At 33.8% G+C, this 21213-nt stretch overlaps 2 protein-coding genes across 2 annotated transcripts; one reads left to right on the top strand and one right to left on the bottom strand.

Moving 5' to 3' along the window:
• The first annotated feature begins 906 nt into the window (after positions 1 to 906).
• Positions 907 to 10500, top strand: LOC123663423 (microprocessor complex subunit DGCR8). The gene is made up of 11 exons (XM_045598108.1): positions 907 to 946; positions 3093 to 3383; positions 3779 to 3907; positions 4976 to 5118; positions 5206 to 5939; positions 7411 to 7526; positions 7990 to 8112; positions 8523 to 8707; positions 9261 to 9398; positions 9715 to 9834; positions 10098 to 10500. Exons 2-11 carry the CDS (start codon positions 3107 to 3109, stop codon positions 10377 to 10379), a joined length of 2247 nt encoding a protein of 748 aa, XP_045454064.1. The 5' UTR covers positions 907 to 946; positions 3093 to 3106; the 3' UTR covers positions 10380 to 10500.
• Positions 10501 to 12739: 2239 nt separating this feature from the next.
• Positions 12740 to 20839, bottom strand: LOC123663424 (glucose dehydrogenase [FAD, quinone]). Its single transcript, XM_045598109.1, has 10 exons — positions 20684 to 20839; positions 18643 to 18763; positions 18079 to 18224; positions 17371 to 17629; positions 16771 to 17032; positions 16184 to 16419; positions 15602 to 15845; positions 15089 to 15353; positions 14594 to 14734; positions 12740 to 13520 (listed from the first exon to the last, which is right to left on the bottom strand). Exons 1-10 carry the CDS (start codon positions 20831 to 20833, stop codon positions 13431 to 13433), a joined length of 1914 nt encoding a protein of 637 aa, XP_045454065.1. The 5' UTR covers positions 20834 to 20839; the 3' UTR covers positions 12740 to 13430.
• Between the last annotated feature and the right edge of the window lie 374 nt (positions 20840 to 21213).

Consider the following 21213-nt stretch of genomic DNA (forward strand, 5'->3'; position numbering starts at 1 on the left):
ATTATATGAATCGACTATTTTTCAAATTCCTAAATTAATATTATTTATCTGTTCTGTAGCCCTAGGCTATAATCAGGGGTCTACTCTATGGCTATAATACAGATAACGTTTCGTTTGTCTACTTGTAATAAGTTATAAAATTTAAAAAATACTATTTTTTTTGTGTATATCATTACATTGCGAGCACAATTTAAATAAAGTAGTATAAGTACAACATATTGTGATTTAAATAAAGTGCATTTTTTTGGGTTCGGTGACTTAAATTCTTATTATAAGGCAGCTTGCGTGAACAGGTAAGGATATGTGACTTAATGATCTTGCAATGTGGTCTTCTAACTAGTTTATTGTATAAATAAATGTAACAAACTATTGAATAGGCACTAATAATGTCTGATGATGGGAACTTTAGTGACCACATTGCATGTTTATTATTTGATATGTGATCTTTACAGGGCTGACGAGAATAACCGATTGCGCTCGGAAACATCTACAATCGTTGTACTAATTGCGGCTTTGCAAAAGACTGAACTCTGTCTTAGCATCAGAGTCAGTTTCTCGCAATGTCGCTAAATTTCTTCATTGTAATACGATGTGCAGTTCGCTCAAAGCAACATCGAATGTCTGCATATAGCGATGGGGAATATCCAATTGTTCATCTTCATTGGATGTTTACGCTATCGCTATTTGTAGATGATCTTTAATCTAATTGTACACAGAAAGATGCCATAATAACGTAAAGGACTATTGGAGACACTATTTTCTGAAAATTTCACTAAAATATTTCTTTTTATTCCTTTTAAAATTGTGTTTGTTTAAAAGTAATTTAATTTTAATACATATGTTAATAACTAGTCTAATATGGAATAGTGCTATAACACCAACATTCACAAGGGGATTGTCCAAAAGGTGCACCAATTTGGAAGCACACACTGTATGGTTTTTTTCGGTAGGTAGCACTAAAATCAAAATTTTTGCAACCAACTACTTCATTTTAGAGATAATGTCCCTCATAGTTGCTTGTGAGGGTTCACAGTAGAAATTTCAAGTGGGTGCTCTCAACTTGATGCAACTGTCATACTGTCTCTTCATTAACATGTTGAACACCATGGGGGACACCAGTTGGGCCTCACTTGCTGGCCAGGTTAAAAGTTCTTATTTACAAAATTTTAATGATAAGTTTTTATTGCACTACCGTATTCATATCTAAAGATCTTACTTGTTTTTCCTTACACTATATGACATATTTTTTAAGTTAACTCTGGCTCGCGGTCATGTGGTGTCCCGCGTGGCACAATTGTGTTAATGACTTGGTGTCCCCCATGGCCCACACAGAAAAAATAAAAAATCAAGGCGGTGTTTAACATGTTAATTACATATAACTATTGTATAGTTTGGCTATGAAAAAGAGAAGAGAATTTAAAGTAGTTTTAAAATTTTTGTGAATCAAAATCTAAAATATTTTATTTTTGTTATAAAATAAATAGGTATGTGTATGTATTATATAACGGTTGTGGGGGTGACTATCTATTATGTGTATTGGTAATAGTATATCATAGTTTAATATTGAAAGTACATGCTATAATTTTTTTTATATGATTGTATGAATTATTTTTATTAGGTTATATCATATAACATAATGAACATAATTCATATAAATTACATTTATAATTGTGATGAAATCAAAGACTGCAATGACTAACTATAATTTATTCAACTCAACACGACGCTCAAACTAGGTCATAAATAATTACAATTGCTGAGTAGACTTGATTAGGCCTTTTGCTTTTGTAATCGAGTGAGTCCTTGTCCACCATCTTCTGATCTTTTAATGAAAATACTTGTGACCCCCCCATGGCACTTGATTCTGATTGGTTGTTACCAGTAAACGGGAAAGTGAGACCCCGCAAGAAATAAATTTAGTTACTAATAAATTTATACTGCTTAAGTAAATTTTTATGATTACTATTTCTGAAAATTAACATACATTTTAAATTTTCTGCTCAATGTAAGTAAAATAATGTCTTGTACTTTTAAATTTTAACAAATGCTTTGAAACATTTTTTGTCTATACTAAACATTATAAAGGGGAATGATTTCATTGTTTGTTTGTTTGAATTAAATAGGCTCCAAAACTACTGAACCGATTTGAAAAATTCTTTCACTGTTCGGAAGCTACTTTCTTGGGTGACATAGGCTGTACTATATTTTCAAAAAACTTAGGGTGAAAATTTTGAAATTTTTTTCAAACACCTGTGCGAAGCCGGGGCTGGATGCTAGTTGTTTATAAAATTAAAAACTTACTCTTTAGGTGGGTACTTAAATTTTTATCCAAAAATACTTGTAATGACGCATACAGTTTAAGGTCAATTTACTAATTTCCAAGATCCTAATTAAATATAATTACAATACAAATAATGCAGGATATAGACAATATTTAATAAAAATCATCTAGTAACAACGTTATTCAAAACAGGTCTTTCGTTTTAGTTACGTTTACTGTAAAACTCAGGTAACTCTATTACTGAGTCGACATTCAAACTAGGTCAGATTGAAAAAAAAAACTGAAACACAAACACTTCAGCCTATCGCAGTCCACTGCTGGACATAGGCCTCCCCAAGTTCGCGCCACACATCCCGGTCTTCCGCAATCCTCATCCAGCCTACACTGGCAATCTTACATAGATCGTCGGTCCATCGGGCCGGAGGACGTCCCACACTGCGTTTGCCAAGACGCGGTCTCCACTCTAGGACCAAAAAAAACTGATTTTCAGTTAATTTGGTTAGCTTTGCAGAGTTATCCTCTTTGCCCATGCCTTAACCACATCTTTTTTTCACATGTGTTGATTTAAGGTTATTTAGCAATGAGCTGTAATTTTCTACCTTTCCATTTTATTCACTTATAATATGCCGGCTATGGTATGCCTCCAGGCTCTATGTATGCCCCTTTTCGAACCATATTGTATAATAATATTATGTCATTATATTGATATACTTTCCACAGAAGTAATATAAAAAGTAGTTAAAAACTTTTTTTTTGCAATTAAAATGACATATTTATAGATTTTTTTTATGTTAACAAATAATGATTTTAGGTAAATAATCTACAATGAATGAAGAATATGACACTGAATTTCCACCAGCAAAGAAGCAAAAGGTATCAGATGGAGAAGATGAGAGTCATAAAGCTGGTGGACCTGAAAGTGAAAATAATATAGATTTTACGGAAGATACTGAAGCATCGGGAGACAAGTTTACTATAGACGATAAATGTAACAACTTTGTAACTCAAGAAGAGTTAGAAAAGCTTAAAGAATTTAAAGTGTTGGATGAAGTGAAATCAAATGATGGTGACAGTAACGATGAAGATTCTGACAGCTCTGATGGTATTTATAAACTATTTTAATAATTTTACTGTGTTTTCTATAAAGGCTAGGAAATTTTTTAACTGCTTAAGCTTTTAAACTTTTTTCCATAAATTCTAAAAAAAATTTTGTCCAAATTTAAAGTTAATAGGACCAATGCAGTATAAAAAACATATTTTGTATTAAACTACCATTGCCCTGCAGTTCAACGGCGTTATATTTAAGCAATAAAATGTTATTTAGCTTATAAATGGGCTTGGAGCTTGGTAAATGGACTATCCAACACAAGCTTCCTATAAATAAAATTTGAACATGTACTCTTAAATTAGCATTTTTATTACTCTTTATAATTATTTTGATTATTTAAGTGTTTAAAAAACGTTAGTAGTATTCCTTAGCAGATAAGTTGATTTTAGGCAAATCAGAGGAATTGCCTGAGGAGGAAATAGAGAAAATGCTGGACGAGAATTTACCAGAAGATTTTAAAGGAGCACGTAAACCAAAGGAAAAACCTTATGTCACACGTACAAAAACTTTTCTTGAAGGTAAGTATTTATATATTTACTAGTCAAAAAAGCATTTTGCACTGTTAAACTTTACAATATGATATATACCATATGTAAATGTCACATTATAACAAATCCAAAAAAAAGGTTCTCAATTCTGTGTGTTACCTCATAACTTTTTACTGGGTGTATCGATTTTGATGATTTTATTCGATTTCTAATTGAAAGCTCGTACTTGTAATGTGGTACCATTACAAAAAAGTTGAGTTCATTGCGTCATATTTTTTTGTAACTTTTCAACCACATACACACCTCCCTGGTCATAAGAGGTGAATCCATAGACACCCCCACTGTACGGGTTAACGCACATTGAGCAATATGATTGTTTTGCTAATTAGTAACCTCTTTAATTTAGCTGATTTATTACGAAATTGTTATTTTACTTATGCAGATTTCTAATGAAATTGATATTTGTTTGCTACGAATGACGTCAAATGACGTCTGTTTTTCTGCCTATATATACTCAAAATAATCTTAATAAATTTAGTGTTTGATCGACTTTCATTGGGTTTGGTTTCCCTCATGACCTTCCCTCACATGTCATCTCTCACTCAACCATAGACTGTTCCATACACCCCCCATACAAAAAAATTACATGTATTTCTGGTATAACGTATTTTGAAATGTTCAGGCATAATATGATTATATTATAGGTAGATTCGTTAGGTAGGGTTAGGTAGGTAGAAGCATCGTTATAAAAATATCCAGGCAGAATGAAGCCGATGCTAATGCTGGTGGCCGATGAAGGTTTGGAGGGTGTGTTGTGGTTGTTTGTTAAAAATATAATTGATATCTTATTGCAGCCCCTCCCCCTTCCTTGTTATATTTCGTGATTTTTTTCGAACGATGACCCATTATCTCTAATAATGCGTATTTAATTGTTTTTTTTTTTGACGTAGGTAACCTAGTATCTACTTGTCGATGTCAATTGTAGTCGTTTTTTCTTATTGGTCTTTCCTTTTTCTCTTTCAGTGTTAAGTGCATGTCTCAATTTTAAAATGTACGTGACCATGAAAGCTTTTAGAGTTGTATTTGATATTATTTCAGAAAAGGGCGTTAATCAATTTGAAATACTACCGTTGGATTGGATGATGGTGAGACATTATAGCGGTATGCCGATATACATGCATCGACCAACACGTGTTTGTACTTTATCGAAACCTTATTTTCTTGGGAAGGGAAACACTAGGGTAAGAAAAATGATAAAAGAACTACCACCATTGTAAATAAGGTCCTTTTCTGAATAACAATTTTTATTATTTTTACTTTTATTTTAGAGACATGATATACCCATTAGCGCTATACCTTGTCTGGCCTATAGACGTGCTTTAGAGGAAGAAGAGAAGCAGAAAGAAATAGATCGCCGTGTTGAGGAACAGATAAAAAACAAAACGTGGCTTAAAAACCAAACAGATAGCGCAAATCAAAGTCAAACTGCTGATAAAGATAACACAAATGATCTGGGTAAAATTGAAATAAAAATAGATAATGACAACGAAGCAAGCAAAGGTAGCGCTAAAACAACTTCCAAAGGCAAATGTCCATTTAGTAATCAATCTGTTGTAAGCTCAGGTAGATCGCAAAATGAAACTACTACTGTAGCTAACGAGATTATAAACGAAGCATCAACATCAGCAGAGTCTAAAGAATTTGAAGTACCAGTTATTGACACAATTAAAGAAGAAAATGTTAGTGAAGATTCACAAGATAACAACGCTAGTAGTGAGGGTGTAAATAAGGAAAACGTAAACAATGAAAATGAAAAAAATAAGAACGAAAATAATGGAAACGCAGATAATGGAGATGCAAATAAAGGAGGGGAAACTAAAGTTGATGATGAGATTCCTCTCACCCGTCAACCGGTGGTGTTACCTGATGGAATGGTGATGCCGTCACCGAGAGTCGAGTCTGTTAACACAAGCTGGAAGACTCAACATCTTACGGCAGAACAGATTAACGACTACTGCAAACGGCTTTTTAAATTTAAAACCGTTAATTTTATGCATTTTAAGTAAGTAGATAGTGACGATGCCTATACAAGAATTACGGTAACCAAAGTCACAAATCTTTCAAAGATAAGATATATAGGTTAAGAATTTAGGTTATTCGTAAACCATATTAGATACGTTACGAATGCTCGCCCGCTATTAGTTATTTAACCTATTCTCCCGAACCAAACCAAATTTAAGTTAAAATAATATTCTGCATTAAAAACATACAGTTACTTACGTGAGAAATTAATAACAATAATTTGGGTAAAATACAAAAAGTATCCAGGAGTTCACAGATACATTGAGAATTATTTTTTGCTACTTTACTACTACTAATACGACTACGACTACGACTACGATTACGACTTGTATACCACAAATATATTTTAAACAAAGCAGAAATCTAGTTACAGACAGTGAAGAACTATCATCATCATTATCCTACCAGCCTATTGCAGTCCACTGCTGGACACAGGCCTCCACAAGTTCGTAATAGTCACCACGCTGGGCAGGCGGGTTCGTGACCGCAGGGCTGGCTTTGTCGCACCGAAGACTGCTGCCCGTCTTCGGTCTGTGTGTTTCAAAGCCAGCGGCTAGATGGCTATCCACCAGCGGTCGGCTTCTTAAGTTCCAAGGTGGTAGTGGAACCTTGTTAACCCTTGAAGAACAATGGGCGGACTTATAGCTAATTAGCCATTTCTTCCAGATAACCCAGTATTTTTCGTTCGTAAGAATTGATCTACTTGGCTAATAATAATGCAATGAAATTATCGTTTCATTTTTTGTTATTTTAAAACTATGTTATTTTCTAAGGTATTCATTGAAATCAAATGATGTCAAAGACAGTTTGTTAAAAAAGAAATACTTGTGATGAATAACGTACTTATTTGGATAAGGATCAAGGATATCATTCCTATAAAACCACTTTCGCAAATAATGCATTATTTTAGAACGAACTTGATTAGGTACCATAAAAAATGTTATAATGAACCTTAAAATATAGAAATAATTATTTATTTATTTATTTTATTTATTTTAAGCTCGCAAAATAGGGTTTTTCCCGTTTTCGTAACATTTCTTATTAATGCTCAGCTACTATAGAACGTAGCGTGCCTTTCTCGATAAATGGACTATCCAACACAAAAATGATTTTTCAATTCTAGCTAGTACTTCCTGGGATTAGCGCGTCTAAACAAACAAACAAGGAAACATCCGTAATATTAGTAAAACTTAATCGAATCTTTTTTTTTCTTTAACGGTCAAGATTAGGTTAAATATCTAATATTCAATAAAGTAACAGTTTGTAGAATTAAGATTACATCAAATTGAATATGTTTTAGTTAAATATTAACACCACAGTAATATATATAACATACATTTCACAGGAACAGGGCAACAATTACTAAACTAGACCATAACAAAAGTCTGTCTAATATTTGGCCTAAACTTGGTTATGTCACATTTTTATTTATATATTTAATGCCGTTTCAGCCGTTGGGCGGATCGACGCAAGTACACAAAAGCAAGGAAAGCACTTCAATATCCAAAGCTACCAGAGGGGACCAAATTAATCACGATACCCGCAAGCAGCACAGGACAAGAAAATGGTAATTAAAATTTTAAAAACTTTACTTAGATCCCTTAAATAAAGCAATAATAATAAATTTAAATAACTCTCACAAACTCCACAATCACATGATCAAACCGATTGCTAGCGCGATTGCGATTGCACGGCTTCATAAAAATATCGCTTGAAATCAGTAAGTAAATTTTTATTCGTAACAGCCTAAGAAGTAAGTTGGACAGAAACAAACAAGAAAGAGAGGTGCTGAAGCTTAATTTTACGACGCTGATTCATTGCCCATGGCAGAAAATTGCTAAAAATTAATGTGATTTCCTTTCGAAAATAATGATCATGTGTTTGAAACACCATAATGGAATTTTTTAGTATTCAAGTGCAGGTGTTTTCTATGCTAAATGCATAAAAAATTAAGGAGCCAGTATATTGTTATTAAAATTTGCAATATCAAATATTGTAAATACATAATATTGTAAATGTGTTGTGTGCAGGTGGCAAGACGGCGAAGCGCGACTGGGTGATGAACATGAACGGTTGCAGCTACCTGTCGGAGTTCCACGAGTACGTGTGCCGAGCACTGCAGAAGCAACCCGTCTACGAGTACAAGCAGCTCGGTGAGACGATTCTCCTTAAAGGTTGTTTGATGGATAAGGGTGACGCATAAATTGATGATTTGGAAATAATACGTAACGATGCATAGAGCTGGAATTCTTGACCTACATTACCATCTTCGTCCAGTAAGAAAATAAAAAAGCAATTACACTAAAGCTAACAATTACTTTCAATGTACTACAAGAGTTCGTTAGTATTTTGCGAGTAAAAGAAAAAATTCTATTGATAAAAAGTGTTAATTATTTTTACTCATACTATATATTAGAAATTAGTGATAACACCAGTTTAACTTAAACATAGTTTTGTATATTAAGTTACCAAGGAATGTGCAATCATCTTCACACTTACACAACTTAATATACAACTTAAAAGAGGTGTTGGAACTTAAATGACGTGTGTGCGTTTCGTGCAGAGAACGCGACGACACCGTACCAAGCCACGGTGTACATCGGCGGTATGCAGTACGGGGTGGGCCACGGGTCCAGCAAGCGGCAGGCCAAGTACGCGGCCGCGCGCGCCTCCATACAGACGCTCATCCCCGAGATGCGTCAGTTCCTTGAGCCCCAGTCAGAGCAGCCCTCGAAGCCCGACTTTAGTGTGAGTAATATCATCCCCTCCCAAATTTCTTACTGATTATATAGTAAAGTAAAGGATCTTCCTTTTTCTTACGGTTTTGTGTTTTCCTTTACCTTTTAGTTTTTCTCTTCATATGAAAAGTATCATATAGCAACATAGCTACACAAAGTCTGGGAAAGCTGTGCAAATATGAAGATTTACTTCGTTGTCGTCCATTATCATTACATAGTATAAAACAAAGACAAAGGCGCTTCCCGCTGTCTGTATGCTTAGATATTTAAAAGTACACAACGGATTTTGATGCGGTATTCTTTAGTAAATAGAGTGACTCCAGAGGAAGGTTTATATGTATAATACATACATAATATAGTAGAGGAACACTGATAGTTTTTACAACCGTGCGAAGCCGGGGCGGGTCGCTAGTTTAGATATAAACTTGATATACTAAAGTAAGCATCATTTTCTGAAGAATAGCTGTGGAATCTCTACTATTGAGCGAGTCAGTTTCGTTTTATGGCGCTCAATCTACACCGACCCAGTCGTAACACGTTTTGGTATTGTAATTTGTCCGCAGTTCTTCGACTACGTGGGTATCGAGGACCCGCGCATCGCGGAGTTCTGCGCCGCCACGTGCGAGCCGTCCCCGCACGCCATCCTGCTCACGTGCCTGCTGCGGAACTTCGGCGCCGGCGACTGGCACGTGCACACCGAGGTACCCGTCGGGCGTATTTGGAAATATGTATACGTCATCCCGTAGACTTCTTGCCTCAAGTGCAAGTACAGTTAAATAAAACTTATGTTTGCTTGCTACTTGCTACTGTATGTACATGAGTTTCAGCACTGCAAAACAAGACAAAATGAAGCATCTGTATAATTGTCACAATGTGACAAAATGCTATAAACATTTCTTAAGATTTCACAGCTCCATTATAACTCCATAAAACTTTTATACTTTTTTACTAGTCTATGGATTGCATTTATGTCTAAATCTAAATCATTGTGTAAAACTAAAATATAACATTTTGTAGATGAAGAAACTGGAATATCAGAAAATTGAACTGACAATGCGTGTGGGAAAGCATAGCGCCACGGTGGTGTGCAAGAACAAGAAGACAGCTAAACAGCGCGCCTCGCAAGCTATTCTACAGGTAAAAAAACCGACCAACAGACCGATATATTGACTTCCCGGAAATACCCACAGACCAGAACTGACCAACACCGAAAATGACTGACAGTGTGGAAATAACTGATACACCGACTTACCGGGAATTGCAGACAGACCGCGAATGACCGACTAACCGGAAATCACTGACTGCCCGGGAATAACCGATTGGCCGGGAATGACCGACTGACCGAAAATGACCTAGTGAGCGATTTTTATAAAAAGTAAATAAATGAACTTTGTCTCCAGGCGCTGCACCCGCACGTGCGGTCTTGGGGTTCACTGCTGCGGCTGTACGGCTCGCGCTCCGTCAAGAGTTGCAAGGAGAAGAAGCTAGAAGAGCAACAGATCACGCTGTTGCAGGACAAGGCGCGCCACAATGAGCCCAACTACGCCGTGCTGGAGAAGCTGCGCCACGAGATGACCAAGCTGCGGGAGCGCGACGAAGCCGTCGTGCCCATTGGCACGCTGCTGCTGGCCGACCAGCTGCCGCAGCACTCCGCCTCCAACCTCAACAACGTCGACCTCTGAGTCCTGCTTATTGTTGCCTGGACGTGTGGTGAACTCGTGATTTTCATTTGTTCTATAAGTAGGCCATGACCAGAGGCCAGACGTGCCCTGTCCTATTTCATTAATAAAAAAAAATCCTATTTCATATACCTTTCAAATAGCCGCAACGATTCGCCTACAAAATCAACGACGTCGACCTTTGAGTCGTGACCGCGGTGTAGCTGTAACTTCGTTGTGCTTGTACGTGAAGTGTACGCGGGACTTTTGTTGTTTTGATGGGCTCGGACCAGAAGCGAGACTTCGTAGCCTATTTTATTCATGGTTCAAACAGAAAATTAAGAACAAACCAAAACAATTTTTACCAAAAGTAATAATATTGTTCAGTAATTGAAGAACAAAAAGGCGAGTTTTTTAAACTATTACTTTATTGCGTAACTATAATTATAAATAATTTTTTTAGTTGGTTATGTCCTCTGAAGTAATTATTGTATACTTGTCTGGAGTTCCGAAGTACTAAAAATTGTGAAGTGTTCTAGTTATTGTTATTAATTTTTTTTTTTTATAGCTAACAATATGTCAATACATATTGCATTTAAATATAAGTCTGAGCTTTTTGACGTAAGTATAATGAGGTAAACTTATTATATATTAGCTCTCATACATTTGAAAATGTCTTCACTTAAGTCTACGAGGCAATTTATCTTAAATAACTTTAATATTTTAATGAAGAATGAACTCACATTTCTAAATTATTATATTTTTTAATTTAATTAAAGATTTAAACGTATTAAAATATGTTTTGTTTTTGACGGCATTATTAACACATTGTTAAACAAAAAGTCATAAAAGTTATAATGATATTTCATCCTAATTTCTCTTTTCTTCTTTCATTCGAACAATCTATTTAGTGTTTCTATTGAGCTATTCTTCTACTTTTCTTGTTAAGATTTTCATCTCACAAAGGATCTATTTATAAGTCAGAGATTAGGATTCTAAGAAGGATTTTTAGGACCCCTTGCAACTAGCTTATATTCTAAGAAACCTACATAATTTTTTAACTTCTTTAGATCATTATCTTGTTGAAATAAGTATTGCTAATTAAATTAATCATAAAATACTATAATTGGTATATGAGAGTTGAGACCATTTATTTTTATTTATATACTTTATTGCACTCAAAAATACATATAGAAACATATGTCATGAGTAAGTGTTTCATATAGCGAGGCAAACAGTGCAAGAAGTATTTATTAAGAATAAAAATAAAAAAAATAAAATAAAAAAAAAACACCAAAGAAAAATAAATAAATAAAAGATAATAAAGTTTTCAATTTCCTTATCTTAAACTTAAGACTATTCAATTACCTAATTAATTTTGTTTGGTGCTCAAAATTAGTACTATAATTTAACAACTAGGTATGTATTATAAATAATAGAATAAGCAAGTGTGCGTTTTATTGGTTGTCACTGATAACTTTAGTGTTTAGAGATTATATGTTTTTATTGATGGTCTCAAATTTTTAAGAAGCAATGTACACGTCACATTTTATATAAAAAAATGTTTATTAGCTTTAAGAATAATATCATTTTGAGGCAAACATTATAATGTATAACTATTAAGATAAGTTTTAATGGAGCTTGTTGGGATATTACATAAAATATTTAGAGGAGGGAGTTTTATCAGTCAAAGACATTGAAATTTCAACTAGAAATATTAAAATAGTTAAACGGTTCGTAAGTGCTGCTTTAGTTTATTATTTTCGAGTTTTTAGTTGATTGTTTTTAAGGTCCTGTTTGAATTTTCTGCGCAATTTCTTAAAACACGAACCTTAGTAATGCAAATAATTGTTATTTTTGATTTTAGGAATATCTTTATTCTTTGTAGTCTGTGTGTGTCAGAACCATTGATGTAGTATAATATCAGTAATGAAATTTTAATGATAAAATGAAAGACTTTCTTCAGATACACTTCGTCTGCCATAGTCAGCGTCATATGTGTGTGATAGACAAAAAATAAAGTTTTTTTTTTTTGCACAGATTTTTTTGTAATCATTAGTTTGTTTTTAATTTAGAGCTATGTATATCGCTATTTTATCATGTTTACTTAGACAACTGTCGGTGCAACGAGTCATCATTAGATCTATGTAACAAAATACCACTACATACAATAAACAGTTCTCACTATAGTAAACCAATGCGTTTATTAAATCCTTCAAACGGTAGTAACATTACATTAAAATATTGTGATCAGGTTATACTTTTTCTTATTGTGTTAAAACAAACTCGGTTTTTACTAAAAATCTTACCTGTGTATGTATTAGTTTGTTATGATACTATGTTGTAGGATAGGAACACATTGTAGCAAAAATAAAAATATTATAAGCTTCTCAAAAATTTAGTCTTATTATTTTATAAAAAAATATTTATTTCTAAATAATTTAGAGAAATGAATCGGTTATGAAAAATGTATATGATAGTAATGAGTATGACATTGATAAAAAAAGTAATGATTACAGTTAGTGCATTCGAAATTCCCTAGTTTTTTAAAAATGACCAAGGTTTTTCAAACCTTTCAACGATCTCTATAGTAGTAGCTCTGTATTTTAATAAGAAAACATTATTTTATTGTATGAAATACATCTTGACATGTGGCGTGTTCTGGTTTAAAAATCAATTCCGATCATGAAAGTAAGTATAAAAGAATAATTTTATCATAAATAGTGTATTAATCTAAGTATTGACTATAGCTAATTCTATTTGTACATAACGAAATAAATCTATATAATTATACAAAATAACATGTAGCTTAATTTAAATTATTTGTTTATGGTAACTTTTTTACTTAGAGTAAGAGATAGTGAACAATTTTCACAAAATAGTAGAAAAAGTATAAAATTGTACATTTTTCGTTATTTCATAACATTATGTTATCCAAGTATAAATAGGTATCGGGATTATATCGAATAACTTGACGGTAATATAAATTAGAAAAAAGTATATCAGTAAGATTTGTTTGGGCTTATTCTAGGAGTATTTTACTAGTGGTGTCTTATAACTAAAGGTGAGGTCGGATCAGTTGAACCGCTGCCAGATCGGGTACCGACTCTCGCTCACTGACAGCACGTTGGACACTCCTTCCTCATTGTTGAGGGGGTACGGGATCTGGGGAGTGAGACGAGAAGTAAATATTTTATTTCGTCTTATGTTCTATGTCACAATAATAGTTTCGCATCAGTTTGGTAGATTAATCCAATTCTTGTAATTATTACTGCTTAAATATATTGTCAATTATTGTCTAATTTTAATATCCTCATTCAAACGCCATAAAAAGGGATTTTGTTCGCTAGGTGCGGTGGTCCACCAGTCATGGCGGGGTGAGCCACCCCAAGTATTCTTTTAAAAAAATATTAAATGTACAGTTTTGACTTTCCTACCATTTTATTATATGTATAGATGTTCGGGGATAACTTCGTCGTTTATAAACCGATTTTAATAATTCTTTTTTTGTTGGAAAGGAGATATCCCTTGTGTGGTAACATGATAAGGAAACCAGGATCTGATGATGGGGTCCCAGAGAAATTGAGCGAAACTCCGAAATCCGCATAACTTTTCACTGCGTGCACCGATTTTGATAATTTTTAATTTAATCGAAAGCCGATGTTTATCATGTGATCATATTTAAATTTCATCGAGATCTGATTACAACTTTCGGAGTAATCTTTGATAATGCGTATTTACTCGACTAATTTTTTGTCTACCTACGTTGTATTACTTGTCGATGTAATAAATTGAAGTCGGTTTTTTTTCGTTTGCCTGCAAACACAATTATTATTTATCAAGTAGGGTTTAAATAGTACTATCAAAACAATTATATATTTTAGAACAACGTGTGCCGAAGTAAGTTTTTTTTATACAACTAGGTCGGCAAACAAGCGTCCGGCTTACTTGGTGGTAAGCGATTACCGTAGCTTATAGACGCCTGCAACACCAGAAGCATCGCAGGCGCGTTTTTGACCCTACCCCGAATCCCACCCAGGAGCTCTGGTCACTATACCCACCACACGAAAACAACACTGCTTGAAAACAGTATTATTTAATTGTGATCTACTGTTAGTTCGAGGTACTTCCCCAGTCGGGCTACTCTAGATTTTTAGCAGGATATTTTCTGCTGTACCCTACCTCAATTAAGTAGTATAGGTTTCTACACTTCAAGCTTATTGTTTTTTGGAACTTACGTTGGATCCTCCTAACCAGCGTTTCTTGATGAAGTCAGCGGCTCGCTCACCGATCATGATAGTGGGCGCGTTGGTGTTACCTGAGGTCACAGCTGGCATTATACTTGCGTCCGCTACTCGTAACCGGTCAATACCTTGCACCTGTTGGTATTTAGGACATTATTAATACTTATAAATGTTACTACGTTTTATGCTACTTTTTTCTTAAAAATAAGGAAATCAAATATATACCTAGATTCATAATTTAAAAAAAAATTGTAAAGTGCTCTTGATGTAAATACTGTATTTTAAATTGCAGCAGTGGTATGTCCCGCAGTAAGGCAATAATATGTATTTTGTCTATTTTTGACTTAGCTATTGGGATAATGAATGTACCTACATATTTAAAGTAAAGTGTAAAGATTCCACGGTGAAAAGTTATTATTTCTTTTCTGCTGGCACGTATAGCTAGCTCGCCCAGTTAGTTAAATAAAATAACGGATATCTTCATCTTACCTGCAACAAATTATCAACAACGGCGGTAGGGTCTCCCCGCGGGCCCATCTTGCAAGAGCCAGCCTGGTGGTTCTCCGGTGCAGTGCGCATGCGCACAGCGCACTCCCAGTACGCATCGCATCCGAACTTGATCTTCTCACAGCCTTTCACTGGCGTCTTGTCCAGCTTCATGCCGTACTTCTTCATAGCCTTGGTCTCGGAGAGCTTGATTGCGAATTTGATGCCTTCGATTAAGGTTTTGACGTCATCAGGGTGAGTGAGGTAACTGAAAAGATGCGAAATTCTCTTATGATGTTTATCACGGAACAAAACGATTGCCTAACTATCAGTAACTTTTCTCTTTATTATAAAACATATGTACTTGTAACGGTTAATCGCATAATATTCATTATTTTTATTTATTTCAAATCATTTCGTTTTTTCATTGAGGCATTTTTAAAGCAAATTAATAATACTTTTGTTACTGCGATATGCTTGTAAAGTGTAAACAATAAAACAACTTATTTAACTCACTTGGCGTATATTTTTGGGTATTCAAAAGGATCAGCGCTCGCTATCTCCAAGCGCCCCCTACTCTTCGGATGCAGGACGGCGGGGAACATTTGCACGGAACGATAGCCATCCCCTAGCTTCTCCCCCACCATACCGGTCTTGGCGCAGTCTGCGAGGAAACCGCCGAAGAACAGTTGCACGTCAGGGTTGTCTTCTTCTGGGTTCGCATATTTCGTATTGAAGAACGCTGTCACTTCGGATATACCTTTTGATTAAATGAAATAAGGTCAGTAAAGCATTAAGTATTATTGTTGTGTATGTATTTGCAAATGAAGAAATAGATTGTTTTAATCAATAAGATTTTTCTTATTCCGATTAGCAAACGTTATTCCATTTAATTTATACTTTAAGAGTTATCGCAAAATTAACATGACTAGAGATAATAAACTCAAGCAGTTATTTAACGTAACGCAATAAGAGTAATGCACTCGCCCGCACGCTAATAAATTGAGGCTATACCATTCGTGCCAAAAATTTGAGCAGCTCGCTGGTTATGAGGAACTTTAAACAACATTGAAAAAAGATATTTAACAATAAACTAACCAGTCCCAGACATAAGCCCATCTCTGAATAGTAAATACTCCATCGCAGTTGCCCAGTTCAGAGGTGCAGTGTTGTTGTCATTCACGTAGAAATTCAAAAAGTGGGCAACGTGGTTGTGCAGGTTGCGTCCCACCGCTGGGAGCTTGTGCACGAGGCGGACGCCTGCGCGGGAAAGCACGTCGGGGTCGCCGATACCACTGAGTTGTAGGATTTGGGGAGACGCCACTGCACCGGCGCTGGAACATTAACAAGGATAAGTAAAGCAAATGTTCAGCTAGTGGTAAAATTACGTACCTAAGTACGTTGTAATTGTTAAATAATAATTGATATTTTATAATAGGCGATCATTTTTATATATATTTTTATAGATCTAAAGTTGTATAAAATTAATGAGCAAAGTATTTTTTTAAGTAGGTATAATTTATATTTTTTCAGTTTTCTTATAGATCCATATAGTTAAAAATAACGTATTCTCGGGATAAAAAAGTGAAAGTTTTCGGAATCGATTTATAAGATTTTTTTTTTAATTTTTTAACAAAATGTAGAGCAGAAATTGAAAAACGATAGCTCAAAAGAAAAATCAGTACCTTAAAATAATTTCATTATTAGCAAATATAACTTCAGTTCCGCCGAAGCTGTTCCTAACTTCAACAGCGTATGCCTGCCTCGTGGTCTGGTTGATGAGAACTTTCGTAACAGTTGCGTTGAGCATAACGTGGAGGTTGGGGCGATTCTTGGCCGGTCGCAGGAAAGCTCGCGCTACACTCAGGCGGGAACCGTTGCGGTTCGTGGTTTGGGCGATGGCAAAGCCTGTGTGTGCCTCACCGTTTAGATCGCGAACCTGGTAGCCTGGAAATTTTTTATTAGTTATTTTGATACATACTCAAAAACATTGCTTTTATAATATTTAAGTGATAAATTCAGCTTTGTAGTTTTGTTTTGTGAATTTCCTCTATCCAAAAACTATCTTTTGAGTATTTTACCTACTTCAAATATTTTTTTTTATTCAAGTTATATGGTCTAAAAATATTACAAAATAAAAACTCATACGAGTTTCTAGTACGCTAAAATATATAAGTACTAGATTATTTAAAATTGCATTAAAAATGATATATATTATGTTATACATGATAATGGCACAACTTCTTAAAAATCATCAGTAATTTTTAAATCAGTTAACGACTTACCTAACTCCTCTCCTGCTTTGATAATACTGTAACTCAAAGGCGGATGATATGGGAACTGCGATACTGTCAAAGGCCCTCCAGTAGCGTGGTAGCCCTTGTCCATCTCCTCCACCTGTTTGTTGTCTTCAGATTTCAAGAAGTAAGGTAGTACATCCTCGTAGGACCAGCCTTCATTACCTGCCGCCGCCCAGTCGTCGTAATCCTTGCGGGAGCCTCGTATGTACATCATTCCGTTCATTACTGATGTTCCACCTAATACCTACGAATAATATTTTAAGTTTTAACGTACTTATAATGTAAGTCGTCGGTGGCAAGATTTTTCAAATTAAAAATAGAATGCAAGTTCCGAAATTCCTGATAAGTATATTACACATAAGATTTTAAATTAACATGGCTATTTTCATTACCATTATAAAATTATTTAAACTCGAGAGCACGAGTCTCACTCTCGTGAACAAGACCTTCGTAGATTGTCGAAATATCGAGCTCCGCAAAATATAAATAAAAAACACGGTAAATATCCCGTTTTAAATAATTTTAGCAATTTATATTATAATCACGCATTACAAAAATCTATATAATAATAAATGTCAACAATAAATTATTTCTTCAGGGTACCATGACCTATAACTGTGATTGAATTTACTACTTATACTACGAAGTTGTAATAAAAGAATAAATATAGTTTGTTTAGTTCTTAATTAGTACTTTTCCTCTAGGCCAGTAGCATTTTCTGTCCTTTTCGCTGAGGCAGGCTGCGGGTTCTGGTTCTGTGTGGTATCCCCAGTCTATACTAGATCCAATAAAGTTCAGGAACATAGACGGCACCTGGGCGCCCGTGGGCTCATCGAAACCTAGAAATAATAATTTAACTTTGTTAGGAAATGTTAAACTATTTATAGCAACCAATAAAGCGTCAACAAAAACTGATTAATTTATTCAAAAATAATTATAAGTCATACTTATTTTTATTGTATCACATATTATTTATTTTCATTAGCTATACATTATTTTCTTAAGGAGAGCAATTGAAAAAGAGCAGCGGTTAAAGAGTGTTTGTTCCAAAATAGTCCACTTACTCCTCTATTTTATTTTCTATAATCATGTAGTAAGTAATATCAAGAAAATAAGTTTTTCCTTAGCCCGATTTGCAATAAATTCTTTAAAAACACTAAATAGTTTTCATTTGTTTAATTAACATTTTTATATGTAGGCGTAGAAATGAATAAACATTGAAGACATTAAATTGTCATCAAATTGTTTTCTACTCACCAGCCTCTAGTAACAAAACTCTCCACTCAGGGACCTCAGACAGTCTGGATGCGACCACAGAACCCGCAGAACCACCGCCAACTACGATGAAATCGTACACGGAGTCCATGTGACGACGATACTAAAAAAGTGTTTCTATTGTTGTAATAATTTAATAGTAAAATGAAAGGTTATACTTAGGTTGACGTAGAAAGTAGAAAAATCTCTTTACAGTTCAGCTTCTCTCCAAAAAAAAAATAACAAGAAAATTGTGGTAAATCTGTCTCAAGCAAGAATCAGAAATTATTAGGTCTCTTAGTAATGAGTAGTAACTAAGTATATACGATGACATAACAGTCAACAACATTTTTTCAAAAACTGAAGATTTCTATGCTAGGGAATTGTACCGGAATTACCTATCTTTATTTATTTATTTATTTATTTATTTACACTTTTTGCACACCCACACAAAAGTAAAATAAGTTTAATGAGGTTAAAAAAAATAATAAAGTAGCATTAGTTGCAACTTTACCTATTATTTTTCTTTTAATTTAGTAAGTAGATTGTAGTTTTTTCTCGTACTTGTTTTTAACTTATAAGTCATTAAAAATAAATTAATAGATACATGTTGTATGATAAATACCTAATTTTTATGACAAGATAAATCAACTTTATCTGATTCTTAGTAAAATTATAAGAAGATTTAAAAGTAACCAATTTACAAGTGATATTAAAAAAGATAAAAATCGTATATTACAAGTATATATTTCTTATTTTCGCCAAATAACTTCCTGACAATTTATATTATTTTAAGTAAAGATTATAAGATGCACAATATTGCTTTTATTATTTTTATTGTTACACTAACATGTACACATTTATTAAGACCGAAAATTCACACGATGTGTACGAGATTGCTTTGAAACCGTGAGCATGAGATGAAATTTTATCAAATGAGATTGTAAGAAAAGGAACAAGATTATTTTAATTTTTTTAATGCCGTTAACATCGACTTTGTTTCCTAATCTAATTACTCTCCCATAAAATAATAAGTTCGTTTTTCAAAGCAGATTTTAAGACTAGTTACGTGAAAGGGAAAGCCTTAAAACATTTGTACCTACATATGTACACCTAAGTCTTAGGTACACCTTAGTTTAAAATGGTAAGATGATCCTAATATATTTCTCTTTTACGATATCAACGATATATGTATATTTTGGAGTCTTTTTCCTATTTAGAAATAGTCCTGTTATGTATTGAGGTTACTTTGATGTAATATATTTGACTTTGAATCTTATAACACAAGATAACATATCAAGATTGTTTTGAAACAGGTATAAAAATTAAAAATGAGTATGTGTTTTAAATTAAATAAGCAGAATAAAGTTCAAATTGCGTTTAAATTAATATGTTATATCATCTATTTTATAGTTAATACCTCAAGTAAAACACAACATTTCCTGTCATAAATACGTGACATAATTACGCATTTCAAATGCTGTTTTATTTTATAAAGCACAATTTTCGAAGCTATCAGAACAGGCAGTGAAACGTCGACCGCTGCCGGCTATGATTTGCGGTTGATTCTATACTGCTGTGACCTGGTAAAGTACCAATTTCACGTAACATTGACAGTTTTCTCCAATGAAATTATAATATATAGGCGCATGTATGTATAAATAAAATTTTTAATATGATTATGACACTGCTACAAAATAATAATTATTATTTATTATATACTTACTATTGGAAAAATAGTAGAAAAACTTTCAAAGGTAGATTTAAAAGAATAATTATCTGTGCATACCTAACATATAAGTTTAAATATACCTTGTAACACAGCACAGCTGATTCAAATTATGTATGTGATGAAAATTAACATATATAGTAAGTAAATAAATCTATAGTATAAAAATATTTTATATACATAAATTTTGAAATAAAAAACAATGAAACAGCTTACAAAATATTACAAAAACTTTACAAGAAGATTTCATTGACGAACAAAGGTCGGGATTTTTGTTTCAAGTTTTTTTCAGTGTGTACCTTCAAGTTAAATTACCTGCGCTCTTCCACAAGGGTCTTCCAAGTCACATTGGCTTCTGAGGAAAACTTCCAGTAGACCCATGAATAGCATGAAGGCGCCTCCACCACACGTAGCTGCCAGCGTAGGGCCCGGCTGGGACATCGGGCAATTGCAGGTTATCGACATCTGAAGATAAAGAAAACCCCATTTAATATATTTAAAATAATGTTCTACAAATAAAATTCGAAAGTTTTAAATCTCTTAATACATCATTGAAACACTGGAACTTAGTAAAGCGGTGACATATTGACTAAAGAGGCAATCAAATCAACTGTGTTTTTTGTTACTATAACATAACGTAATATGATATACCTACGAGTATTGTTATGTGAGTCGTCATAAGATATAATATACCGTACAAGCAGCTTTTATCTTATACTGTATTACCAATAGTTGTTACATCAATACAATTATTCTGGTGACGTTATTGTAATTTTTGTAACGTGATATTATGTCAAAATATCATATAATGCGATCTGTGATGAGGGTTTCTAGATTTTTTATTA

This window comes from Melitaea cinxia, chromosome 20 (assembly GCF_905220565.1).
Source record: "Melitaea cinxia chromosome 20, ilMelCinx1.1, whole genome shotgun sequence".
In the NCBI taxonomy this organism is placed as follows: domain Eukaryota; kingdom Metazoa; phylum Arthropoda; class Insecta; order Lepidoptera; family Nymphalidae; genus Melitaea; species Melitaea cinxia.